We start from the raw sequence: 27,364 nt of genomic DNA, 5'->3' as shown, positions 1-27,364 counted from the left end.
ACTTGCCGGAATCTATCGCTTCCCATCATCATCATGCAATCTATCTAGGACTATCGATCCACCACATCCGCCTCTATTGGTGTGTGTGTATATTGAATAAAGCCTTAGCGTTGTTTTTCGTCAATTTGCCACATTTCGAATGAAAACCAATCGGGCGTGTGGGTTTTCCGTGAAACTAACTTCCGACTGGAAGCGATTTTTTCTATGGTTTTATGGTTTGTTTGTCCTCCCACCATTCCCTATGTGTTTCTCTCTTTATTTTTTGGTTATTCCTTCCAGCATGAAACAGCATTAAAAAGGGGCAATAAAAGGAAATTAACGCCTTGCAGCATCCGAGTGCCTTAGACAAGAAACCCCGGCGCGCCTTGACACCGGACATGTCTACGCAACGTATTTGGACGACTGATAACAACCACGGACCCGATTATGGTACGTTATTTATTCTTTTATTACATGCTTTTTTATAGATTTAATCACTGCAGGTAGTTTTTTTATAAAGTGGTTTGTCAAACCACTGCACCACGTGCGTTATGCGCTTTCACTTTATCGCTTAGTTGTTGCTCCTAATGTGAATGTCTCAAAAGAGCAACCGGTAAGGGCGGTGGTATTAGCTTTCAAAAACAGCCCCTTCCCGGTATTGGTATCAAATCTCAGTCTTTTAGTGTTTGGTTGAACTGTTTCTTTGCTTTAGTGCCTAAAGCGTAAATTGAACCAACTGAATAGATATTGTGGGGGAGTAGAGTTGCTAATCATAGAGAGGAAAGAAAGAGATTTTGTTACTTCATTAGACAACAATTTCTAAGAACTTCCACCAATGATTTGTTTCCCTGGTGCTGTGGTTGCTTTTGTAAATACACACGTTTTTGCACGGACTACGATCGATGCTACTTCTTCAGGCATGCTGTTGTTGTCTTTTAATCTAACGCTATCTTTTGGCCAATGTATGATGCTGCATACAATAACCGAATTCCAAGAACTCCAGCTCCCCAACATAATAACCTCGGTGGTATTTGTCTTTTGCTTGAGCGAAAAACTAATAAACAGAAGATGTGTTTATATAAATGAGGTTGAGTGTTGCTACTTCTCAAGCCAGCAACTCATCAAGAAACACACTACACGTGATGGGTAATCAAAGATGAATGAAGCAACGAGATCAAATGGTTGTTGAAAGTTGGAGTCGAAATAAATCAAAGTGCCGAACCACGGAACGATGCTATTGGTTACATTTGGACTGAAGATTAAATGCAAAATCAAGCGTCACAGCTGTAGTGCGTAGCTGTGCTAAATTTATTATGTATGAGAAAGAAGGAATATTTTAAACCGAGAGCTACATATAATCCTTTACACATTGGGACTCTAAATGTTTGAGTGCGAACAATTCATCTCATGAGGTACCTCCGGAAAAATATTATATGAATATAAATAAATATGACATAGTATAACTTAGACACAATTTGAGGTCCTTCAAGTTTAACCCAAATATTGACATGTTTACCTACCAGACCTCTGTTACTAGTAACTCATTGTGGGGACACAGAAAAACTGTTCAATACTGTGGGAAATTAAGCAGATGGTTACCTGGTTTGCCTACCGTACACACCGGGAATCTAATAACTTGGTGAGTTTTCAATAGCAAAATCATGTTCACCTGATGACCTGCATAGCACCATACGTACAAATTATGCATGCATCTGGCCGGGTCAATAAACCTACCAACTATCCGCACCGCTTTGTCGTTCACAAAGAGGGGCATGAAAGCGCCAGGATACGTTTGTCAGTGGGTCATTCCTCTTTTTTTATGCCCGGTACACCCGTTGCTTAACCGCCCGGCTATGAAAGGTGGTAGATGGCCGAGCATAATTGAATCTGTCAACCAACCACTAATACATGCACTGGTCAATCATCACGCTGTGTTTAGCGAACCCTCATTTGGGCAGCAAGTGGAAATTTAGTGGGAAGGACTGGAAGGACGAAGTGGAACGGTCCATGTTCTAATAACAGGCTGACCTGATTGAAGATATCATGTGGCGAAAGTTGGAAGCTCAATCTTTATCAAATCCAACATTGCCTGCTTCGGCAGTAGAATGTCAGTGTAAGATATTAGCAGAAGTAACGCGCTACTGAGTTATTAATAAATAGTTGGACAAACATAGTATTCTGTATAACTTCAACTGTTGTGAAATTATGTTTCTGAGAATAAACGATGCACGTTTAATAAGTTTGAAGAAGAGTTTTTTTAAACAATATTTGCAGCCTTATATTCAACAGAAAGCAATGATATCTCCTTTAACACAATCCAGAAAAGAATGCCCTAATGGCCAACTGAACCACATTAATTAAACCCGAGCCTCCATTGCCGCGGCAGGAGTTTTGCATTTATGCTTACTTTGTACTATTGACATAATTAGTTTACGTTTCCTCGTTACTAGTACAAACTGATGTGCAGCCAGTACTAGATTTGATTACGATGCCTTTGCCTTTAATTGATTTTCTCGCCCAAAGTCTTGCAAAGGTTGCAAGTAAAAGTTGTTAGTCTTCTGAATGGTAGCATTTAATGATACAATTCTTCCCAAAAACGGAAACGATATTGCTATCGATTAAAACGCTGCATGAGCAATTAACATTAAAAGTTGGCCAAACCTTCGTCAGATGTGTCCTCTGTCACCTCGTGCTGCCTGGTAGTTGATAAAGTTTCTGTTTTTCTTACTCCTCCGCTTATTTTAGGACAAAATTCGGAGAAGAGCTCCATCACACATCCCAACACAGTGCCACCCGCCGGTAATCCCTACCTAATCGGTATCCAATCAAGGTAATGCGGGAAGCTCCCCGTTCCCGATTAGCTCCAAACATTGTATAACCATTAACGCTCGTTGTGCTCGCCTATCTCCACAATTTCCGTTCCAACATCTTGCCCGGTTTGGGACGGTCACCTACAGATTCCGGCGACGATATTATCACAAATCGATAATGCTATTTCTGCTGCTGATAATCTTCATCCTGACGATCGCTATCATAGTAATAGCATGTTTGCGTGAGTATCACATCAACCTTCAACTATCATAGATCTGACTCCTGTTGATGCGACTGTTGACTCCGATTCTTCCAGTACATTTCCCGCCCGAGATCTGTCACACCGCGGACTGTCTGCGATCCGCGGCCGCCCTCAAGCACAGCATGGACCTGTCGGTGAATCCTTGCGAAGATTTCTACCAATACACCTGCGGTAATTGGGAGGATGAGCATCCACGGCCCGACTCCTATGCCAGCTTCGATTGGTTCAGTGAGCGACAGGCGAAGATTTTGCGCAACATCCGACACTACCTGCAGGCTAACAATAGCGAGTTCGATCCAAAACCCGTAGTACAGGCGCGTGCCATGTACACGGCCTGCATGAACCTCACTGCCATGGATCGGCTCGGTTATGAACCGGTTTTAAAATACCTCAAGCAATTCCATTTGCCCCCGTACCCGTCTATTCTGAACGTGACGGATGTAGCCGAGTCACCCGTCTTCAAGGGATATGACTTCGACTGGGTACAATCTCTGGCCAAGATTAAGCAATTGCTTGGGATGGACATCTTCATTGGGTTCGATGTGTACCCGGATCCACGCCACCGAGACTACAACCGGTTAGTGCTGGGAACTCCCGAGGGTGGTTCCGATTTGCCATTGTAAGTACAACTTCGATCCGTGTGCGATCTCATCTTCGAATGTGGCGTACCGTTTAATATAAAAACAACTTCACAGCAACACCGATATCCTGAAGCACATCCGTCATGGGAGAACTCGTCGCAAGCTGATGGTCAGTGCAGATGACAAGGAGGAAGACGAGGAGGAAAATGACGTGGATGCAGATTCGGCGTCTGTAAGTGCGTACAAAAAGTTTATGATCGGAGTGATGAAGCTGTTGGTGAACCATACCGATCCGACAATCAACTTACAATCCTTTAATGCGCAATTCGAGAAAGCTGCATCGATCGTGGTGCAGTTTTCGGATTCAATCACCAAGGTCGGTACTGGACGTGAGTCACAACTATGATTTACTGACATCCTCAACTTGATCACTATTTTCTAGTTCAATCGAGAAGCCGAGAACGCTTCTAAAAGTACAAACTTGGAGGATCGTCTCAACTTGCAGGACATCGTGTACTACACGGTAACGGATTTGCAGAACATCACCGACACGTACCTATCTCCGAAAGATCCTCTACCGATCTGGGAAAAACTGGTGGCCAGTGTGTTTGAAGGGATACCGGAAGCGCAGCTCAATCTGCAAGACGAGATGATCCTCACGAGCAATGCGGACATACTTTACCTGAAGCTGCTTGTAGAGTATCTTTCCGTGACACCGCTTGCTCACATCGAACTGTACATCTGGTGGACGGTGGTGGAGGAGCTGATTCTCCACACCACGATGGAGGTACGCAAGCTGTACTACGATTACTACAAGTCCATCACACCAACGGAAGGGTTCAGCTCGCGGACCCTTTACTGTACCGGTACCGTAAACCGACTGCTCGGAATGGCCGTCAGTTACGCGATCTCAAGCGATAACTTTACGCAGCACACCAAACCACGGGTGCACGATATGCTCCGGTACATACGGACCGCGTTCGAAGGGCTCGTACGCGACACCACCTGGATGGATTGGCCAACCAAACAGTCGACGTTGCGTAAGTCGGAGGCAATGCGAAGCCTGATTGGCTTTCCCGAGTGGATTCTGGATCATCGTGAGCTAGAGCAGCATTACAATGGGGTACACATGGCCTACCGGCGCACCCTAACCAACCGCAACAAATAACCGCGTAATGCTTGTTTCGTTCATTGTTTGTTTCATGTTTGGCAACCCATTTTGCGGTTGTGAATATCAGCTGAAAGTTAACGAGAGCACCCACCTGGAAAATATGATGGAGGAAATACAGCGTAAAAACATCATCAAACTTCGCCGCTGGCGACAGAAACATGAACTCAGCTGGGAAACTTTGCCCACCAACGTGAACGCGTTTCACACATTCCAGGAAAATGCTATAAGTACGTACGTTTAATATTCGGCTGTTGGTGGGTCATTCCCCGAGGCTTCCCTGCTATCCCCTAGTGCACACCATCCTAGTACATCCCTTTCGCACTGGGAGGACCACAAGGGCGCATGTTTGGGCCACCCATGTATAAGGTTGTTAACCTTGTTTTTATTTTCTCTGTATGGTTGTGATTCTATTGTTTTAAATTTCTACAAATTACCACGTCCGACGATGCTTCCAGCCATACCGATCGCAATCCTGCAGTACCCGTTCTACCATCTAGGGTTGGAGTAAGCAGTCTTCCAAGATAAAGATATTCACAGAGCACAGCGAGCACACACACAAACACACAACAGCACAGAATTATGTTTAAGAAAAAATGGAAGGAACCATGCTTACACACCAAAACATCGTGACAGAGCAGCACCAGAGCTTCAAAGGTACTATGCCTGAGGTTGTCATCACACAAATAAAATAGCTGAAGTAACAAGAATTAACGCACTATACACGCACATCCGTTTCGTTGCACATAAAACTTCCCTAGGTTTAGTGAGATTAAGCTGTGCACATTAAACAGACCATTTGAAACTGGAATAGTTGAAAATCTACAACTAAAACACACACTTTGTATAGCGGAGTGCATAACTTACGGCGTTTTTGCAATGCAGATTGCATACTTTAGCTGCATTACGCCAGCAGGTATGCAATTTATCGTAGAAAAACGCTTTAATCCTGCCTGTTTGTGTACAGATTCTGTTTGATCCCCGGTAAAGGGCTGTCCCCGGAGGTTGTGAATCTGTCGTGAGGCTAATGAAGTTTTACTGCTTTCCTTTTGTAGGGCGCTAAACTATGGTGCACTGGGCACTATCCTTGGCCATGAGCTTACACACGGGTTCGATGATAGTGGTAAGCGTACGGACGGGTGTTTTTACTGATCTACAAGCGCATTACATCATTTTCTGCCCCATTTCCAGGACGTCAATTTGATAAGAACGGCAATCTGAAGCAATGGTGGACGAACAAAACTGTGCAGGAGTACGTTAACCGTACGATGTGCTTTGTAAAACAGTACAGCCAATACTACATACCGGAGGCGGACGATTATGTACGGGGCCGTTACCTTTTTAATTAAGCGATTTGTCAACTTTCGTAACGTAATTATCTGCTATCGTTTTGCAGATCGATGGTTTGCTAACGCTCGGTGAAAACATTGCCGATAACGGTGGCGTTCGCGAGGCATTCCGGGCGTACCAACTTTACGTGAAGAATGCTGGCACGGAACCGATGCTACCCGGCTTCGAGGATTACACGCACGAGCAACTGTTTTTCATCTCGTACGGCAATATTTGGTGCGAGTCAAACACGCAAGCTGCTGCGAAAGCCTATCTAGACGATTCACACTGTCCCGGAAAGTTTCGGCTGAAGGGTGTGCTAACCAACTCGCCCGAGTTTAGCCAAACGTTTGGCTGCGAGCCGGGAGCTGTGATGAACCCGAGCAAGGACAAATGTCGCATATGGTAAGCGGAAACGCGTGTCGTGTGGCATCATGTGGCCGCTATTGCGAGTGCCAGGTTTCAGCGAGTCTTCTTAACTTAGAAACTTAGCAACAGGACACTAGCGTTAAGTTAATGCAACAAAAATCTCATCGTAGATGTAATGTGTGATACAGCACCACAAAGTACCCAGTGAAAGTGATACAGAGATATGGTGAGAGATGAAAGTGATTCTTATAGCAATATTTTAAAGAAATTGTTTTCTGAATGTTTAAATAAACGTGTTGAAATGGCTGAAATGCAACTCCATATGGAGGATTTACTGTACTAGCAATTGATAACTAGAAATTTGATTGAAATTGTTTTGCCCCTGCTGAAACGTTTTATTAGTTCGAAACAATTAATTAGGTATTCCTTGCTTAATTGGCATTACAATCACTTCGTGGTCTTGGCCTGTCGCTCACGGGCGAGCGCAGTCGTCTGGCAATCCAATATTTCCACCTGGCGACGCATCAATGGCATCGTTCCATCTCAATTTGGGCCTATCACGTCTCCTCTGTCGATGTAAATTAGGTAAAAGAATTTTACGGACTGGATCTGTAGATCTTCCTCTCGAACGGAAGCTTGTCTTCTTGAAGGGGTTTGTCAGTTTTCAACAAAGTACATGTCTCAGAGGCGTATACATGTGCTAGAACTACATAAACGAACTCTCAATTTTCAATAAACACACACTTTCCATCCCATCAGTAAATATATAATTATTGTTTTTATAAAATCCATTTTGCAACGGCTGTAATTCCAAATTCAAACTCGTCCATTGGCATTCGAATTTATACCAGCACGAAGTTGGGTGACGTTTCGACGTTGACGTTCCTCTCTCCCGAAGTTGTCCGACGTTTGACAGCACACGCTAAACATTTTTTGTTCACCACAATCGTTTCAGGTAAATGAAATGATTTAGTAATGAATATCGGACGAACATACAGATCATAATCGTTGTTATTCTATTCTAATCCCAAAAAGTGAACATTATTAACACGTGTTTAGGAAAACGCTCCCAAACAGCAATTGCCCTCTCCGGATTGCGTGTGCGAGCGGACAAGAAAACGTTCCTCTTTTTCTTTGCTTCTTCCTCTACCTCATCGTATTCAGCCGTATTTGTGCCGTTGTCACAAAGTGAGCTAGCAGGGTGGTGGGTCCAAAAAGCAGTAGCAGCAGCAAAGAACAAGGTAAATTGATCGGGAATTAGTGCAAAATCGACTGTCCAAAGTGTAGCGCGTGATTGGCAAACATTTCCCTGCGCGATTTCAATCGTTTGGGGGCAGGAAACGGGTTTCCAATTGCAAATTTTGCCTGTTTGCTTTAGCCAGAGTGGAACGCAGCGGATTGACTCATCAGCAACTTTCGTGGTGTAGTGGGAAAAGCGGCTGGGCCCAGCGACATTGGCCGTAAGTGCGTGCCCCTATCGTAGTATGTGGCGACCAATTGGTGACTTATTGGGAAAATCGGAACATTGAGTGTTGGCAATTTAGCAGTAAACGAGCAAGTTCCGGTCAAATAAATCGAATGCACCATTGCTCTTCACTCTCCGTGACTTGAAGCGGGCGCCTGTGTTGTGTGCGTGTGTGTGATGGGTGGATTCGAGTGTCTGGAACTGTTTATTCAAAAACCGCAATCGGCACGCTAATTAGGTGAAAAATATTCATCTGCCGTTCCGGCGTGGACTGTGTCCCGCAGGGCGGATATTTCGCGCGGTGGCCACGCATATGTCCAAACTGTCGGGACGACGAAGAATTTCGTCGCATCGAAGAGAGTGCCCGTTTTCGTTCGTGACCGCCCGGCAGTTGGTGTTGGTGCGTATAACTGTGCTGCGGAGTACATGTGTGCGTACGCGTGTGTGCGTTCATTGAAAGCGCGGGTGCATGAGCGAGAAAGAGCACAAATCGGAAAGTGTGAACAGTTTGCTAGAAAGAGAAACGGTTATGCACCAGGTCCACATGCCAGAGCGAGATGGGGCGAGTCAAAATGGCGTTTCTGGAATGTGATGAATTTATTATTCGTTGTCCGTTGTTCTCACGCGCCCTCCAGCCGTACCCGGTCAACCTTCCTGTACCGTGCCCTGATCGCTTCGTGGGCGAAAGCTAATGGGACTGTTCTCCAAAAAAAAACATCGAAATAGTGCCAGCCCCTGTCGTAAGGGTGATCTGTTGTTGGGATGGATTTCTGTGTTGATTGTGTTATTTTTTCGGTTGTGCGTTGCCATCTTTCCGTATCGTTTGCATCGAGAAGTGCATAGAGGGACGTTCGTAGATTCAATGCTTTCTTTTGCCCGATGAAGCGCAACATACTTGGACTCTGCATACCATCTGTCAGGGCAGGTTGGCATAGAAATTGTTTTGACGCAGGCAGAGGAAAGCATCACAGCAAACCATAATTCTTTGTATCGAGTAGACAAAGCCAATAATCAAAAAGTTGTGAATGTTTTTAATTTTTCAATAATTTCTGCAGTTAAAAATCGTCTGCTGATAAAGTTGCTTATGTAACTAAAAAAAATCAATCCTATTATCAACTCAGCTGACACACATGGCGATAATACCAGAGATAAACAGCCCCCTTGATGCCAGGAGGAGGATATGTCACCGTTGAACCGTTGATTTCAGAACGAATGTTGGCAGCAAACCGGTGCTTATTAGCACAATCATTGAGATCGAAGATTGCACAGCCAAGGATGCTTGATCAATTGACCACGTTTGACCGAAGAGCATTAAAAGAGAAAACGTCTGTCTTCACTAGTAGTCGCCAACCTAGAACTATCTAGCTTCTGGGCGCCAGTAAAAACCTTCCCCTCCCAGCGGAGACAAACGCTAAGATGTCTAGAACAACTTGGGCTTTGGAGTTTTTTTTGCGATCAATAAATGGTGCATGCTTCCATCAGCAGCAGAACAGACAACATCTTCGACCTATAGCCAGCTTGGAAAGCAGGAGGAGAATCTGCTTCCCCTCAACCTCCATCACGCCACCGGAACAGCAAATGTGGAGAGCTACACTCTCCAGCAAACACGGTACACCGTTATGATGTACCCTCATTTTGCTTACCACCTTCGCATTCACGGTTTCGTGGGCATCGCGTACGCTTATCATAACCGATAACCGGGTGCGTTCTCATTCAGCGCGCTATCGCGAGATAACACTTTGCTCAAATAGTGGTGTACGCATCGCAAAAAAAATGGCCTCAATGTGTGCGATGCATCGAAATGTACACAAGATTGAACACTGTTGATTGTGTACTGTATGTTGGGGGGCCTACAGAACTTCCAGAACATGCGTAATGTGCATAATGCGAGAACTATATTGCTAACTTCTACATTTCCTCCGTTTTTTAGCGGTCGACGATAGCGAGACTACATGACTGCGTCAATGAAGGGAATTGTATAAACATTGATAATGACTGCCAATCTACAGATAAAGCACAATTTTATCGTTACCACTTGGGTATGAGTCACGTTCACAACTTGCTTGTTTGTGATTGTGTGAAGTGTTCGTTGGTGGGAATGAATCAATCATTTGTAAGAAAACGTTCAGCTATATTTTCATGTGGCCATATCGATCTAATGATACCTCAAATAGGTGATCGTTTAACACTTCCGAACAGATCGTGTGTAGACGACAAAACTGGTATCTCATAGTAGATAGCTACTGCAATCAAACCATTTGTGTATTAATTACCATTAGATCTGGAAAGATTCTCGAAATGAGCAGTAAACATTCTACTATCCTCCAATATTCGGATCATCCCTATTGCGAACTCCATGAAACGAATACGTCAAATACTCTTTCAAAATCATATCAATTTCCTTATACCAAGATTAGGGCAATAACGGGGAATTACTAAGGTTTTCCACAGGCGAAATCTCGCACAATGCACATTAGGAATCTTTGACCTGATATGGACATTAACATTGAAGAGTTTCGAATGGAGCACATGAAAGGACAATTCCTGAGAGCATTTCAGGACTTAATGATGCCAAGGAAAAATGTGGGTCTTCGAACCCACCGAATGATGTAAGGGTGTCGTAAGCATGGGATTCTGCTTCCTAATATCGTTATCTTGATAATTCAGCGGCTTAATAAGTTAATTACACTGGTGTGAGACAAAAAGTATTGCTCCATTTTGGATAACATTAAAACAACGGCAAGATTATTTGTCTAATACGAAAATAACACTCTAAAATTAAAACACTGGAATGGAAAAACTGGTTTATTTGAGGCTTGATGGAATTACTGTACTGAGACCATCGCCAAATTCATTCGGCATTGCGTCATTAGCATGCCATTTAATACCATAGAGAAAAGTGAATCGATTTAAAAATATTATTTCGTGTTTGCCTTTCTTCCCAATCACTTTTTGGACAACAGCACTTCAATTCATCACTTGATCACAAGAGTATTCTCCATGTTGATGTCCAACAGGGCCTGTTTTCGATCATCCAACAAAAGCTAAACCCTAGTTTGCATATTTTCGCCCACAGCGTTCGCGAAACACGTCGTGAAGCTGCCAGACCCAGTAGCGTATCGCTTATAACAAAGGCTAAAAGGCAGACGAGGAAGGCACACGTGTGAGACCAAGGCGGGTAGATTTGAAACAGCAGCAGAATGCAAACAATAAAGTGCGTGGTCGTCGGTGACGGTGCCGTCGGTAAGACTTGCCTGCTCATTTCCTACACGACCAACAAATTTCCATCCGAGTACGTACCGACGGTGTTTGACAATTATGCCGTGACGGTCATGATCGGTGGCGAACCCTACACGCTCGGTTTGTTTGATACAGCTGGTAAGTGATGCCGGTTCCTTGCTGGATCGAATGTCCAGACAAAATGTATGCTGCATCTAAACCTGACCAAATCCTCTGATGTTTTTCTTTCATCCCACTATGTTTACAGGCCAGGAAGATTACGATCGACTACGACCATTGTCGTATCCTCAAACAGACGTTTTTTTAGTGTGTTTCTCCGTCGTTAGTCCCAGCTCTTTTGAGAACGTTAAAGAAAAGGTACGCTGACGGGCATTTAATCATATTCATTCGTTCTATTAACACTCGATTCATTAATAATGTCTTGCAGTGGGTGCCCGAAATAACGCACCATTGTCAGAAAACTCCGTTCCTGTTGGTGGGCACGCAAATTGATTTGCGCGACGAAAACAGTACGCTGGAGAAATTGGCTAAAAACAAACAAAAACCCATCACCCTCGAGCAGGGTGAGAAGCTGGCCAAGGAACTGAAGGCGGTGAAATATGTCGAGTGTTCTGCGTTGACCCAGGTATGTTGGATGGAATCGTCACTTCAGTGGAACGAGGATATATTCGCAATTGTTGTGCAACGTTGTGCTAATCATTTTGTGTTTCCCACAATATTTCGTTCACAGAAAGGGCTGAAGAACGTTTTCGACGAGGCAATCCTGGCAGCGCTGGAACCCCCAGAGCCAACGAAAAAGAGGAAGTGCCGATTTTTGTAAAAAAAAAACACCCATACAAACACCCTACCTACTATCCGTTTTCGTGAAAACATTCTTTAGCACATGACGAGATATTCGGATGATTGTGTCTTTCGCGCACACACACAGACACAAACCGCATCGATCGTCATGAGATCAGGATAAAAATCATTAGATCTTCTTCGTATACTTTCGTTCTTCTTCATAACACTTCGGTTTTATACACAGTCCCGTTGCTTTTCGTAAGGTTTGCAGTCAGGAGATGGTTTGTAAACGGGCCGAAAGTACGGCTGGGCAGGCACAGGGCACCGATAAGCAGTGCGCTAATCCGTAGCAATGGTTTTTCGTTGTTTCACGTTCCCGCATTAAGCCTAAGGTTGTTTGTTACGAGCATGATAAATGGGTCGATGAACCATTAAGGAAGGTAAAGTTCCCGATAAATCCCACAACAGCGTTGTTACTTGCGCGCCTCCTAATTGTAGAACAGCAAATATTTGTAAGCGAAACAAATATGTGCAACATGAAGAACATACAACCTCAAAATTGCAGATATGAAGAAGATGATACAGAGACAAAGGCATATAGTTTTGTTGTCCTGTAAGATGGCAGTGCAAAAAGCAAATACCGCTAATTACATGATTTGCACACCAGCTAGGAAACAAACTAATAATACATTTTGCTAATTAAGTGAGTGAATGTAGAACTTAGAAGAAAAATCCTTAAGGAGCAAATCCTTAAGAACGAAGATTGAGCTGGGTTTCTTTCGTTTCCTTTCAACCCAACCAACAAAAATTAATGCGAAACTAAAGCACACGACGGTTTACTGTGGGTACGTGTCACGCGGGCAAGCTTTAGCCTAAGTTTGAGAGATTGATAAAAAGGCCAACATATTACCTATACGATAGGAGGAAGGAAAGACAAAGAGGGGACAGCAAAAACAAATATATATATACATAAAGAAAGCGAATTATAAAGCGCATAAATATTAAGTTACATACATGAACACAAATACTGACGGTGCAAAGAAACAAGTTAAAACTAACAAACCGCTCTTAACAGCAAGAACAAACAACAATGTTAGGGCATCAGGAAAATCCACCACCTCCCTTACTACCCGATTTGCGCGCGGGTGGTTGCGTTTCGGTCACTTTTGTTAAGACTGGACCGTACACTCGCTTGAAGTTTTGTTTTCTTGTGGCTGGAAAGTTCCAACCGTGTATATCGCACAGGGGCGCAAATTCTCCAGGAGAGTGCGCAATATTACTATAAACAGCATGGACAGAAGGGGATAAACAAGGATTTCCTAAACCTTATACAGCTTTTTTACACTACAGGATCGTGACGGTAGTTATTGGTATACAAGAAGCAGCACTGATTTAAAGAGACAAGTCTAAAGGAGACTAGAGAGAGACACACACACACAGCCAGGGTGTGTCCTTTTGTATTGTTAGCTGTGTACATACAAGGGCGAGTTGATAACAACACGAAGACGTGTTGATTGTGCCGGAAAACCCAGCAGGATACAGAGTGCTGAGTGCTTTTTCCCTCCCCATATTTAACCGGTTTGATGTTGCACTGCTGCGTAACCGCATATATATGCGCCTCAGGTTGTATTTTGCCTCGTCTGTTTCACTAGAACCCAGTTTTGTATTAAGGATATTCAGGATCCTAGCTACTAAAGAACGAATCCAACTTCAATGAGATCAATGAAACACGACCGTTTGATTAAAGTTTTGGATGCACCATCGTGCGAAAAGTTGAAATTGATTTGAATTGAACTTTTGTGAATTGATAGACAATTTTGAACTAAAACAATCGATTTGTTTTTTGTTGTTTATACTTCACCGTCGTGTCATCATTTTAATGCCTTAAAAGACGATAAATTCAATACTACTACGGTACCGATATTACTATTCTATAACACTTTGAATACACCTTCTTCTTTTCTGGCTCATTTAGTCGCCATGTATGCCACTTTTGCCCAAAAGTTGCTCGTACTGAGGCAAATTGTATGATCGGTCTCGAGTTCGTTGCGAGTCATTTTGTGGAGGATCGGATGAATGTTAATTTAGGCAAAGAATATAAAACGTTTGCGGCAGGCGAATTTCGTGAAAAAAGTTGCCCAGCTTAGGCAAACAAATAACAAATTAATAATTTTGCTCGTGAAAATTTAGACAAAAGTTTTGTTCGAAGAAGAAACACGTTTCTTTTTTTTACGATGGGACCGAACAGTCTCTAGGATAGATCGTTTGTATTATCCCGAGGAAAAAAATTGTAATAAATATATTGTATTGTACACAATCCCACAAGATAAATGCGCGATAAGGGAGACAAGAGTTAGCGTACACGGAATATTCTTGTCTTTGCACTGTACCATAATCGCCGGTCTTTGCAATTCCGGCTTGAACAACAAACTGCTGGCTTCTGCTTTGTTAATGTCGTGCGAAAGTCAATGACGACCCAGGCACACTGTTAGGAAATGTTAGACAGATTTGGTGTGTTCTCCACGATGGCTTTTTGCTCGTCCACCGGAGTGTAATATCTTGTGCAAAAGGGAATTTGGACTTTCGTTCCTTTATAGTGTAGTTTTTGGAGTTTTTGGTATTAACTGTTGCATTACATACCATTTGACTGCAAACATGATTTCACGTGCGTCTACCATTCACATGCTGCTGGTACTGTATCAGGGCTTACCTTTCTATCCAATTCTTTTATTATTTAAAACAAAAAAAACTTATGTTGATAACACAGCATGTTTCGAGAAAGAAGGAATAATTATATTTAACGGAAAATAAATATTAAAATAAAACAAAAACACATTTTTATACAGCTAAGAGCAACGGTTTGTCTGTGCGTTACTTTATTCCGCATCGTGTTTTAAAGTGGGTAGTACGAAGCAAGACTCCCGGGCTTCCGAAAGATGGAGTATTGCGAAGCTTTTCTAGCATTGAGTTTAAACAACTCGCAAATTATACACCGCAACGATCAATTACATAATTTATTGACGAAAAACAAATGCTCTGGCTCTATACATCTATCAAACATAGTGAATCAAACTTTGATGCTATTCTTCCGCACGGCAATAGAACTACGAGGTTAGGGTGGGAGCTGTGTCCAACGATGGCGCTTGTTTTGCTGCTCCAGCTCCCAGCATTTTAAGCTCTTCCGCTTGCCGAGCTGGTTTTATCACGGTGAAATACCGGTAAACACGTACTCCGAGCATGTAAGTGCCGTACAACGTCAGTCCCATGCAGGTGTACACGACTCCGCGGTGCAAACGATCGAACATAACATTCCTTGACTGTCGCTTCATGTTGGCCAGATTAATCTGCAGAAATACAGGAGGTTTGGGTTTGGGTTTTAATGGAAAAGTTTTTGCACGAATTGCCCTAACATTTTACCTGCAAATGCCAATGTTTTGATAGGTTTTTGTTTTGCAATGACAAAAACAAATTGACATATTGTGGAATGTTGTTTTCGAACTAGCATCAAGAAGTACACATCTGAGGTGTCTTCACAAGACCATAACCAAAATGAAAAGATTGGATAGGATCAAATAGCTTTTTTCCGTGATTTCCTCATAAATCTTCGATATTTTGTGTGATCCACAATACTGGGGATTTTTTCCACAAATTCTTTCAAAAGTCATCAAACGGAAAATCGGAAGTAGGCAAGTGTTCGAAAAACGTTCCAGACACCTGCCCTCTATATACGTTGGCCGTAAACGTAGCGGACAGCCAACTGCCAACCTTATTGTTCACTATTGTTTCCACGAGCTGTCAAAACGGTGTCGTGCTACGAGACCTGCTGCTCAACAAAATATCAAATAGTGAGAAAGATCGCGAATCAAGCCTTTTTCCCGTGTGGGTGCGTGCGTGCGTCCGTCCGTCCGAAAAAGTTTTCGGGATTCTGGTTGGCCATCTCCACAGCCCCCGCCAAAGGAAGAACGTTTGGAAGTCGGTTGTTAGTGTGTCGCGAAATCGTCGGGCTCATTGTTCGCTTTCTAGTGTGTGACTCGTGCGGTTGCCAGTGTAGTGAATTGTGCGTGCGTGCGTGGTGTGTGTGCAGGTCCCCGTGCGTGTGTGTGTGTGTGCGTGCGGCGGGGGTGTGAAGAAAGGGGTGCGCAGGGGTAAGAGGGTGTGGGGAAGGTCGGAGTGCAGTGTGTGGCCAATAGTTTCTGTGGGGTTTGGTGGTGTTGTAATCGCAAGTTCTATGTTCTGGTGCGTGATATCGTCGGTTTTGCATAGTTTTCTGCGCTAAACCCGCGTTGTAAATAAGTGTAACTCCATCCACCCAGCATCGATGGCGGCATTATCTTCGCGAAGGTATGACCCACTGCTTTTATCATACATTGGGGGTACTAACCCACTCCGGGGGGTTGTTTCCGTGCTAAAGATTTCGATGCAGTGGCACCGAATTGCAAAAGTGGACAAAGTGGCAGCTCCAAGAACAACAAAAGAAAAACGATTTAAAAGAGCTATGCTCGTTATCATTGAGTTCGACGGGTCATAACGAGCGTATTCTTGATAATGTGAACCCTCTCGAACCCTCCTCGGGTGGGTGCAAATGCGCGCATGTGTTTGTGTGCATCACACTGTGCGAAACATTTTCCTTTCGGATGGATTTGCTGTAGCAAAACGGTTTTGCAAAGGCTACTATGGTGCTAGTACGCTATGTCGTTCACCTTCGCCGCCTGGTTGCGCCCTGGTGCATTTTTTCTCTTCTGTTCACACCTTGTCACACACCACTTTATATCCACCCCCGGTGCAGCAGCCCGAGGAAGGACGAATTGTTCTTGCTACACCCAGAAATAAACAGCTGAGAAGGGAGAGTTAGAGTGAGACGGGCAGTGACGGGCAAAGCAGGAGCGAGATATGCATGAACCAAGAGGGAAGAGAAAGTATGTGAGCCTGACTAGAGTATGCGTTTTAGGGGTTGGGGTTTCACCCCCAGCTCCATTCACCCCCATCCCCTTCGGATGTTTACAACGGATTCATGTTGTAATATTTGGTCCGAATTCTGTGCTTGCAAATGCCATTCTTGCCGTGCACAGGACAGAATGGAGATTCCGTATATTCCATTTACAATTCTTCGTATATTACACAAGTTGCTACACTGGGAGTGTAACACTTCCTGTGTGGTGCGAGTGTTCGGATCCGCGAGTGCAGCGATTGCTGTGGACAAAGGAAAACTTCGTCCTTGAGCTATCCGAACTACAAAGATTTTTTTGGGGGAGAGCTTGGTATAAAACCAACCAAGGAATGCGGTAGAGAAGAGAAAGAAATTAACGCACATCTTCAATTGCTTCTCACCGCGGGCATGAACGCTGCTGCACACGCTTGTTGCTTACAAAGTAGCTGACTTGCTGTTTGTGTATGATGGTTCCATTAAAAGAACGAAACCCCCACCAACACCGCAGAACCCATTGTCCCCGAGGGGTTGGAAATTGGTTAGCAAAATTAGATGGAAGCGACAGCGGGATAACTGTTCACAGGGGTCAATTGAATGAAAACGGGTCAGAAAGTGCATTAAATGGTCAGTTTCACGTTACTAGCCAGCTGTTTCTAGCGTCCCAAAGCAGGCGAGTTCACCAATTCTCCCCCTCCCCTTCCCCTTCCCCTTCTCTCGTACACAACTCAACAACACCCTAGGGGGTGGGAAACGGGGGTGTGGCAAATACCGCCTGTTGTCCACGGTTTCGTTGTGCTTGTGTGTGTGTGTGCATCTGCTTTTGGATGGTTTTAACCCTTGGATGAGCAAACCACGCAAATGCGCATAGATCCATCAAAGGTGATGTAACGTGAACTTCATGGATATGTAATCTTTCGCTTACAATTGCACGTTGCAATGATGCGATGAAAATTTAAGCAAACGCGAACCGTTAAAATGTTAAGTTTTTTCTTCTAATTTTTATTTTGTTGACAAATTATCTTTATTCTATTGTTGTGTTTTTTTCCTTGTTGGGGGATAGTTGTGTTCCCTCCTGGCTGGAATCGTTTTATTCCCCTGTAAAATGACCCCTTTTAAATGCCATCGTTGAGCTCATCGCCCGTGAGAGAAAAAGTCGTGTTTCTGCGGCCTCTGTAGTGTGCGCTCTCACACAGTGGTACAATTTATGATGGTAATGTGTATAATTTTCCCATATATTGTTTTTCAATCCACGCGAACCTTCGTCACAAGATATCAAAGTAACCCAGCGAGCGAACCACCAGCCAGTCAAACATTCCATCTTTCCCCTTCAACGGAGTTGGCAACGGCCACCTAACAACGGATACAACATAGTAGTGATGATACAAAAAAAGCGAATATTGGATGGCCAGGGCAGCACAGCAGCGAGATGAATAATTAAATGGTTCAACCTACTGTGACATTGTTGCCATAGCGCACGGGGCCAGACAGCAGGCAGCAGGTTTGGAAGCTGCAGAAGAAAATTCCATAACCCCCGGGCCTGTTCCGTGTGCTGTTATTGTACGGTTATTGCCCGGCCACGAGCTTTCCAGGAGACACACCATCGGATGGGGTGGAATAAAATTTAATGACTTAATCGCGCTTAATGTGCGTAATGCTCATAAATAGCGTGATCTTTTAATAGGAGAAGATTTTTTCTTCGGTTCGGTGGTTAAAGCTGGGTTGTACGCGTGAAGCACACGCCCGAACCGTGGAGTTGAACAGCGGGCGTTAATTAAACCGCAAGGCTATTGGGATGATATCCCGCCATTAATTACATTAGTGTAAATAGTTTTATTTTTATATTAATGATGTAAAAGTAATCGAATATTTATTACTTAGAAAGAAGTCTTCCTAACATGAAGATATTCAAGAAGCCTGAAGTTTGACACTAAGTCGTCGGAGTCATGATCGTACAATGTTCACGAAGCAATTCTTTATAAAACCAAATTCTTCGACTATAAGTAGTTCCGTTTCCTGAATGTTGGAACCACGGTGCAAAAGCTGAACGGGCCCTTGCCCTGACGCACATTCATTCGCACGGCGACAGTACGTCTGTAAGTTCACACTACGTTTATGTTCGCGCATTGGCCAAAGGGATGACAGTCGTCGTGCCGGTGGGTGATGTCGGACACATCGGTCACGGTCTCTCACACTTATACCACGGTCGAAGGAAGCCAGAATCAGGCGGACACTCAATTATGTCATCAACAAGAGTACACGATGCAGAGTGTAGCGCAAACACAGCAACGCAACACTAACACATACGCCCTCTTGGATGTGTTTATGAACGGTTAAAAGAAAGGGCGCGATCAAGTTGCCGTGGGCACGCAGTCATTGAAAGGCAGATAGGACATGCACTAGCAATAATTGCCCCCGTGAAGCTCATAAAACCCCTCCCCCCGTTCGGACACGGAATTAACACGGTCGTCAACGGTCGAAATGAGTCATTATGCCGTTTCACTTTCGTACGTGGACGGGCTGAAGGTTCTTGACTTCGTTTATCGAAAGATCGGACGGAACCATGGCCGGAACCCGGTAGAAACAGGTTGCTAGGTCAAGCAAATCGACAGCTGATGGAAGGAACGCATTATCGGTGAACTTAAAATAAGTGTAGCGTGAACGCGCCTGTGCATGCAACAGGCCCTCGTGAGGATGCAAATGAATCATCGGATTAGATAAAACCCCGGTGCATCTGACGATTGAACTCTGGCACGGAATTCGTTCGAGGAACGAAGAAGGAACAAGTTTTATCGTTTCGTCTACACGAGAGGGGTCACATTGTTTGGCTGACGATCAAAAGTGGTCGATCCTAGTGCATGTGTTGCAGATGGATTGATCCGATGCAAGCGCAAGCTCTCGTTATACGGGCAATTATCGATGCGACGAGGACGGGAATCGGTTCAAATTGTTGGCACGTGGCCGATTCACCTGATGTGATGATGACAGATGTCTTTTCTATTGCATGGCTGCCGATTGGTAAAATCGGCATTCGAAAAATAGCGTCTTTCCGCAGTGGCGGAATAGAGTGTAAAATGTTGTAATCTTTGCGTTTAAAATTAGAACGATACACCAGATTCTAACATAACTATTGTGTATAATTAATGCATTTATCAATAAGAAGAAGAAATAGCTATTTTCCCCCAATTTACGATGACTTATGCTTGATTTTGCTTACAATCTCCATTTCCAGATGGTTTCATCGATCCGTGTCCGGCGTGGAGGCAGAAACAATGCTTTTGGAGCGTGGCTTCGATGGTTCGTTTCTCGCCCGACATTCCTCCTCCAGCCCGGGCGCATTCACGCTGTCCGTTCGGCGGGGTCTAGAGGTGACCCACATTAAGATCCAGAACAATGGTGATTTTTTCGATCTCTACGGTGGTAAGTAACATGCTGTCAGTTGAGTCCCGGTTGGGCCCTGCATCCGCATCCGCTAATAAAATGTTTGTTTGTTGCTTTTTAGGTGAAAAATTTGCCACCCTATCCGAGCTTGTGCAGTATTACATGGAATATGGTGGTCAGTTGAAGGAGAAAAATGGACAAATCATTGAACTGAAACAACCATTGATCTGTGCCGAACCTACTACCGAACGGTAAGAAATCTTTTCCGAACGCACTGGGAAAAAGTGTTTAAGCTGGAGACAGACAACCGTTTAGTGACCGTTAGTCACCAATTCACGAACTCATACAAGCGTTCTAAAATGTTGGCTCCTGTTGTGATTCCATCCACAATTTACGAACGAATAGAGGTTTCGGAAAAACAAGCGTGCGATACACATATAGATTGTTTAAGATTCTTTTAGAATATTGCGTACAATCCGGGAGGTTGGTTATAAAATAGGATCTGTACAATATTGATACAATACAAAAGGGAAACACCAACTGCACGGACAGTCAATACAAAGACTTCATCAAGACTTGGTCGTTAGTCTTGTTAGTGGCACGGACAAACACAGAACCCTTGTAGGTGTTAAAATCTTAGACGAGACGCTATCGTACATTTTTTTCAGGTTTCTCAATGCCCTATACGGTTTATGAATAAAAAAGGTTTGATTAAGATAGGTAGCTTAGATAGGAATAGATTAGATTTAGCAATACAATGACAAGTTAGAGGGAATTAAAAGGCTTTGAAAGTCTTACGCTTCTTAAGTGGATGATCCGTCCTATCGAGTCCAGCTTGTAGATTCCTTTAACGGCTTAAACGAAAGCAAAAAAATGGTAATTGAATAATTATTATGTTAAAAATGCTTAATTAACAAATTATGCTTAATAATGTCAATAAGTAGTATCCTCATTCCCCACATAAGCTATGAATGCTTCGTTACCCTTCGATAAATTTGGGGAAAAAACGTATCGCAAATATAGATTGACCAATAAATCGATAAGTCCAAGAGTAACGAGTTGAATATGCAGGATATAGACAGTGTGATGGATAATTCTAAAAACGTTTTAAATTATGTGAATATGCGTAATATATTGTTACGCTTATGCATACGCTATGCTTGAAGATAAGTATTCTTGAGTCTGAACAAAATAAGATTTTATTCTGTTTTGTGTGTGCATTACAAAAACGATAGAATCTGTAAAGTACTGCGATTGTTGTCGATCACACGTGACTACTTATGTACTGTTATGTATCAATTACCGGGTTACTTATTGGATAACCTAGTAGTAACTATTAATTAATAAAAATAACGGCTGAAAATTGGTTTTCCAAGACACATTTGGGGATTACTATGAACAGTTTTACATGCAGTTAAACAAAGATACCCTTTATTGATACGAATTGGGGTCAATGAAATATCGTGTCGCATCGTATGTAAATGTGAAAGACAACAAATGGACACCAGACCACTGAGTACTATATTTGGGAGGAAAAAATATATGTTATTTGTTTGTGTTTTAGAAGGTCAGTAGAGATTGTGTCAAATCAAGGAAATGGCCATCCATTGCCACCGCCAAGGTTGGGTTACTCACGCGTATGGCAGGTTGGCATGATGATGGTACCAGTTTGTCGATTATGCTACTAGACCGTCTGTCGCTAAACAAATTTTGGTAATCATCGACATTGAACTTTTCGTGATGCTGAAAATATTGCAGCTGAATCGGTTTTGACCGGTTTGATCGGATGATTATGATTTGCATAAATTTGGTTGTAGCCCTGACCGGACCAGTTTATGCTTGGGATGAATTTTATTTTTGGTTAAAGTTGAACTCGAGACCAGTTAAATGAGCAGCGTTCGAATGATTCAGTGGTTGTGCAATAATTATGTGTCTATGTTACTCATTTCAGCTATCGATTTTGCAAGGAAATTTGTGTGTGTGTGATCTATTTTCTTAAACTCATTAAGAAAGGATTAGCTTTGCTAAATGCAACATAACGTACAGTTTTTTTTAATTCATATAGAATGATCCTAGCCGTACTGCTACATAACGTGTTGTTTGTGTTTGTAAATGTTAGAACTTATTTATTAACCACATGATGAAGTGAAGCCTTTAATTCCCAAACCCACACTAGAAGAGATCTTTCTCGTGTCGCTTTAAATGAAAGCCCCCTTCCATTTCAGTATCATCGTATGAGGAGTGCCGTTGCCTAGAATATTGACAATCTGGTGATGTTATTGCATGAAGTAGCCCTTATGTTTTTCCATTCGATTGAAACCTCTATTCGCAATGACGTCATAGAATATTGGTCGCCTGTGTGCATTCGGGCATACAAATTACCTCATTTTGAATGAATCTTGGTTAACCTCCGCCGGGTCCGTCTCATTCATTAGCCGTACGTGCAGGTATACATATTCGATTTATGGAGATGCGCAAAACCCAAGTACTATTGCACCCATGTCACTTCATCACTTTTATTCACATGGAAACAGCATGAACATTTAATAGAAGTAGAATGTTTTGGGTTTGTTAAAAAATCCAGCGCTATTTCATCCATGTAGTTGTGCATTTGCATACTTCGCCAACGCTGTTAATGCGATGATCACGGGAAAACATAGCAGAGGATATAAAAAACGACTAAAAAGAACAATAAAATTAAACACTTTGCATGCATCCTGCGGATTCGTGTACTGCGTCTAGTGCGACGCATGGTGCGCCCATGTACTCGCGCATCCAACGAAAGTGACATTTAACGGCAGTGTATTATACACGCGTTGGCTTCTCCGTACCAGAATGATTGAGCACGACTGACTGCATCCTAGGTGCGACACACACAGCGCCCCAAACGGAAGCGGTAAGAGATGTGCGCACAATGATCAATATTACGGAAGTGTGGCACCCGGTACGGTTTGCGGTCACATTCAGCGGTGATCATTATCGCAAAGTAGTCACTTCCTTCCTCATGAAAGGGCGCCACGATGACGTGATTTACTTTCTGTTCGTTGCAAGCGTTGTACCTTTGGAAGAATCTTTAATGATGTGTATTGCACCCACCAAGCGGACGGTTCGCTGCAGTGAAAGGAGTAGCTAAAGGCAAGACTTGTACATTCTCTATGGAAAAAAGATGTTTCAAGGCTATACAGAAGTTAGGTACAACTGATTAAACAGTGAAACAAACCTGAAGATCGCGCGACAAAAACGAGGAAGCTGACGGTACAAGTGAACAGTACACGAGAATGCTTGTTGGGAGAGGCACATGATTGAGGCATCCTGGTTGAAGCTTTCTAATTTAATAGACCTTTTTATAAGTAGGTAGTCAAGCGTAGGGGGGACAACTCACGCAACAAATGTTCAATTCTAAAAACGGAAGGCAATTGAAGGGAACAGACTCTCTTCTACTTGCTTACTTATTATACTATTATTTTTATATCTAAAATGTGATAACCTAAACTTGTGCATCAGAATGAAAAGGATTAGTGCAAGAATAATGAAGCTTATCGCTGAGAAGTGACAAGTTTGCGCCGTAGTAACGAAGTTGATTTGCATAGGTTTATTGTTTGCAATTTAAATAAACACATAAATATCAACTGCATTGCTCAGTCAGTTGTTCAATGCTAATGTTAATTCCATCATAGGGAAGCGACTCGAAAGTGATGCCAATGGAGGCTGCAATAAAATGCCAATGGGTTGTTTTCGCTGCAACGAGAAACATTATTTAAAATCTTGTTCAAGGAAGCTTGAGTTTTTAAGTGTAATTGTAAAATGAAGAAAAACAGTTCAAAAGAAGCGGAAGAATGAATTTCGAAACTGCTGAAGGCATTTTTCTGTTGCTAGGGGCTGCTCCCATGCTATTGTGCAGTATAGCTCAATTATTGTACTTAGAATTTAAAGTGTCTGTTGGCGTACGTGCATTGCTGAACGAACGCCAGTACGACCTGGGGTATATCTTTCCGTTCGAATCGTTCCCCTTGTTCCTGCCCTGCGTGAGGTCAATTTACGTACAGAATTAAAACAAACCCCCCGTGCGGCATCGTGTCCTGCATACTAAAACTCTCCAACGATCATACCGCAAGTTCTGGCCGGAGCTCCCTGATCATGTCCCTTATGTCTGCTCATCCATCACAGGAAGCGAACGTGATCGAACGTATACAGGAAATGCGCGAAAGTCTTCGCGCAAAACAGAAGCCTTGACGGCGGTGCTGGTAAAGTTAGCGCACGATTTTCTGCACTACACAATCCGAAGCAACTTTGAGCAACCGTTGAGGTCTTATCGTTGTCATCGAAGCGTGTTTACCGCTAGCTAACAAGTATCACAGATCACGTCTTTATAGGTTTAGCTGACCTTGTCGAGGTAGGAAACAAGAAACCATCGTCCTGGGAATTGTCGTACGTGATCTTGTGCGTAGTTGCCTCTAGAACCAGGACGTACAAATTTGCGTGAACGATGAAAGGGAAAACCCAAAATTTGTCTAACTATTCGCGTAGATGGTTAAGCTAAGACTTTGATTAAAAAGACAAACGGATAGGATAGATACATTAGTTCCATCAGTGTCATTCATGCGCTGCTTCATTATACAAATACTTCAGCTGTACGGTGTACGGAATGCCAAACGAATTACTCCCTCACTTAAGAACAGTGAGTTTTTGCGCAGTTCTTCGACGAGCATTAGTCATACAGTTGGACAGGCAGATGGATATGACACCGCCCCGAAATGCGTTGGTTTGATGGTGGAAAGATCGCACCTTCGGGAACCGGATCGGGCGACCATGTTCCATGTCAGCCATTGTTTGTTCGCTCCAGTTGTTTAATTCTACTTTCTGCGCACCAAACGAACCCAAATCCGTCAGCGTGGGCGAATGGTGTCTGCTTGGTTTGTTTTTTTGTTCGTAGGCTCAATTTCTACTACAATCGGATGATCGAAGTTTCGGTGGACTGGTTTCACATTCTTCTGCACAACACAAGAAAACTATTTTTAGCCTCGTGCCGAAGGACAAATCGATGAAATGCGACACATTCCAGGGTCCCGGTACTTGCAATCCAATAGTTGTTGGTTCCTAAGTTCCTCACAAAGTTCTTTTAATCAATTCTCTAATTACTCTTGAACTCTTGTCTTGAACTTGTATTGATCATTTCCGTTTCTGCCGCTTCTTTGTAGTCGGAAAAAGTCGGCGGTTTGTCGCTGAAACATGTGCCAATAAATACGACACGAGCTTTATGCGTCAACGTATTTGTTTATTGTTTCTTCCAACACGTTCCAGCGTGCCGTCTTGTTCCCCCGTACCCTATTCAGAGCTTCAAAAGAATTAGTTTGGCAAGTACCGGGCCGTAAATCACTTGCCAATTGTGAAAAACGGCAAGGAAATGACTTGCAACGATGAGAGCGGAATTGTGGTTTATCCAAGCGCGGCCAAACACACTTTTAAGGTACCCTCTATAAATAGGTTGCATGCACATGGCGACTCCACTACAAAGTGTTAGGTGTACGATCGGTGGTAGTGCACGGTAAGGTAAGGTGTGTGTGTGTGTTGGAATTATATTGCCGTTTAATGGACGCTCAGCAAAAGGCGTAATCTAACGTAATGAGCGAATGAAAAGAAGCCCAATGCAACAGGTAACCGGGAATATGTCATCCGTAATGAGATGGAGTGCGGGAGCACTGGCCATACCTGAGAGATATGATTGGCCATGAGTTTTGAGGTTCCGTTAATGAGTTTCGCACTTCGGGGAGTCGGTCGGCACGGTAAAATTTTGCCATCAGATATAAAGAATAGAATGCGAATATCAGGTCCATTGGTGGACGTGGTCTGATTTCTGTTCGGAGCAGACTGCACGTTACCTCGACACGTGAGAAATATGTCCAGCTGTGTGCAGTGTAGAGTGCGGGTGTTGTATATAAATGGACGGTGCAAATAAAGGATCCCGTATTGGGGAAATGTTTTTAACAAAATGAAGTCTAAAAATCCAACACAATGAGCACCTAACCCCTTGAGGCTTCAATGAAGTGCCATATGAAAGGAAAAGTTACCTCAGAAATGGCACATTCTTCAACGTTTTTATTAATATCTCAAATTATATCCTTAATTTATATCCGTTATCATCAGACAACCAACAACGAACATTCCAACTATTCGTCCAAACGAACCCTAGGGTTTTATGGAGATGCCTACACACAGAAACAAATGGCCGCACCAAATTGACAAACAATTTCATTATCACCTCATGGTCGAGTGTTTTGGATGATTTCCAATACAAAGAGGTGCTCTGATAAAAAAAATAGCATAACACACATAGCAAAAACTGACAAAAATCACCCCCGGATGGTAAATTGTTGAGCAAACAGCAGAACACTTCAGTTGTGTTCGTTCGTCTACGAAAAAAGTGTAAATTTTCGCTTGAAAGCATAGCGTTTGTTCTGAGCATCCATGTCCACGAGACGATATTTGCTAAGCAAAAAGTATAGTCGACTGATGAGTAGCAGCGACCGTAGGGCAATTTTATTATAACACGTATTTATTGTGTGCGATACCAGAATAGAGATAGCAATAACCTAGGCTACAGTTCTCGTTCCAATCATAATCATCTGCTATACCAATAGGTCAAGTTCAAGATCTTTTTGTCGTCGATGTGCCTAAACAATCTCTTTTGTAATGAAGTCTTTTGTTAGTCTTTGGCAACCTTAAGCTGCGTTCACGGTACACAAACTATTTGTTATCATGCTTGTCCAAAATTTGTCATTTTCTATCACACCGAGTGAGGAGGTCACTTTGGCAGGTGTGAATTGACTGTAAGAGACGGGCCCCTTAGCGACAGATGCGCGCGCAGTGCAGTTGTCTTGCGGGCACAAAGGCTTTTTCCAACTCTCCGCAATGTCTGCAAGGTTATTTTTACTAGCTATCGCTGAATTGTTCAACCACTTTTGTACAGCGGAATACAACAAAAGGAAGCTTCACATTTCCATCTCTTGCCCGCGTCGCTTTTCTTTCTCGGCGAGGGAGGTGAGTTTGTGCATCATCAGCAAATGTTCAAATT

At 43.2% G+C, this 27,364-nt stretch overlaps 4 protein-coding genes across 8 annotated transcripts; 3 read left to right on the top strand and 1 right to left on the bottom strand.

Annotated features, from left to right (window-relative positions):
• Positions 1-377: 377 nt before the first annotated feature.
• Positions 378-6,582, top strand: LOC128297799 (endothelin-converting enzyme 2). The gene is made up of 11 exons (XM_053033499.1): positions 378-429; positions 2,725-2,809; positions 2,937-3,031; positions 3,107-3,671; positions 3,748-4,009; positions 4,076-4,756; positions 4,872-5,031; positions 5,260-5,308; positions 5,857-5,924; positions 5,993-6,123; positions 6,198-6,582. The coding sequence occupies exons 1-11, from the start codon at positions 378-380 to the stop codon at positions 6,537-6,539; spliced, it is 2,490 nt and encodes an 829-aa protein (XP_052889459.1). The 3' UTR covers positions 6,540-6,582.
• Positions 6,583-7,434: 852 nt separating this feature from the next.
• LOC128299902 (cdc42 homolog) lies at positions 7,435-14,829 on the top strand. 5 transcript variants are annotated; one of them, XM_053036044.1, is made up of 6 exons: positions 7,436-7,454; positions 7,535-7,740; positions 11,041-11,342; positions 11,452-11,561; positions 11,632-11,829; positions 11,935-14,829. In XM_053036044.1, exons 3-6 carry the CDS (start codon positions 11,165-11,167, stop codon positions 12,022-12,024), a joined length of 576 nt encoding a protein of 191 aa, XP_052892004.1. In that variant the 5' UTR covers positions 7,436-7,454; positions 7,535-7,740; positions 11,041-11,164; the 3' UTR covers positions 12,025-14,829. The 5 variants fall into 5 exon arrangements, with proteins under 5 accessions (XP_052892006.1, XP_052892004.1, XP_052892003.1 ...); XM_053036046.1 differs by lacking the exon at positions 7,535-7,740 and having other exon boundaries at positions 7,435-7,454; XM_053036043.1 differs by lacking the exon at positions 7,436-7,454 and having other exon boundaries at positions 7,471-7,740.
• A 20-nt stretch (positions 14,830-14,849) lies between these two features.
• LOC128299901 (uncharacterized) lies at positions 14,850-15,421 on the bottom strand. The gene is made up of 2 exons (XM_053036042.1): positions 15,405-15,421; positions 14,850-15,331 (listed from the first exon to the last, which is right to left on the bottom strand). Exon 2 carries the CDS (start codon positions 15,314-15,316, stop codon positions 15,092-15,094), a length of 225 nt encoding a protein of 74 aa, XP_052892002.1. The 5' UTR covers positions 15,317-15,331; positions 15,405-15,421; the 3' UTR covers positions 14,850-15,091.
• A 379-nt stretch (positions 15,422-15,800) lies between these two features.
• LOC128309680 (tyrosine-protein phosphatase corkscrew-like) lies at positions 15,801-21,554 on the top strand. The gene is made up of 3 exons (XM_053046122.1): positions 15,801-16,328; positions 20,144-20,331; positions 20,414-21,554. The coding sequence occupies exons 1-3, from the start codon at positions 16,306-16,308 to the stop codon at positions 20,545-20,547; spliced, it is 345 nt and encodes a 114-aa protein (XP_052902082.1). The 5' UTR covers positions 15,801-16,305; the 3' UTR covers positions 20,548-21,554.
• Positions 21,555-27,364: the final 5,810 nt, after the last annotated feature.

This window comes from Anopheles moucheti, chromosome 2 (genome assembly GCF_943734755.1).
Source record: "Anopheles moucheti chromosome 2, idAnoMoucSN_F20_07, whole genome shotgun sequence".
In the NCBI taxonomy this organism is placed as follows: Eukaryota; Metazoa; Arthropoda; class Insecta; order Diptera; family Culicidae; genus Anopheles; species Anopheles moucheti.
Note: the sequence above shows the minus strand (reverse complement) of the source record. Positions and strands in the feature narration are given on the sequence as shown.

Coding starts and splice junctions, on each gene's coding strand:
- LOC128299902 (XM_053036046.1), top strand. CDS start 11,165: ATGCAAACAATAAAGTGCGTGGTCGTCGGTGACGGTGCCGTCGGTAAG. Junction 11,562..11,631: donor TTGAGAACGTTAAAGAAAAG/GTACGCTGACGG, acceptor AATGTCTTGCAG/TGGGTGCCCGAAATAACGCA. Junction 11,830..11,934: donor AGTGTTCTGCGTTGACCCAG/GTATGTTGGATG, acceptor TTTCGTTCACAG/AAAGGGCTGAAGAACGTTTT.
- LOC128309680 (XM_053046122.1), top strand. CDS start 16,306: ATGGCGGCATTATCTTCGCGAAG. Junction 16,329..20,143: donor GCGGCATTATCTTCGCGAAG/GTATGACCCACT, acceptor CTCCATTTCCAG/ATGGTTTCATCGATCCGTGT. Junction 20,332..20,413: donor TTTTTTCGATCTCTACGGTG/GTAAGTAACATG, acceptor GTTGCTTTTTAG/GTGAAAAATTTGCCACCCTA.
- LOC128299901 (XM_053036042.1), bottom strand. CDS start 15,316: ATGAAGCGACAGTCAAGGAATGTTATGTTCGATCGTTTGCACCGCGGA.
- LOC128297799 (XM_053033499.1), top strand. CDS start 378: ATGTCTACGCAACGTATTTGGACGACTGATAACAACCACGGACCCGAT. Junction 3,672..3,747: donor GGTGGTTCCGATTTGCCATT/GTAAGTACAACT, acceptor ACAACTTCACAG/CAACACCGATATCCTGAAGC. Junction 5,925..5,992: donor ACACGGGTTCGATGATAGTG/GTAAGCGTACGG, acceptor CCCCATTTCCAG/GACGTCAATTTGATAAGAAC.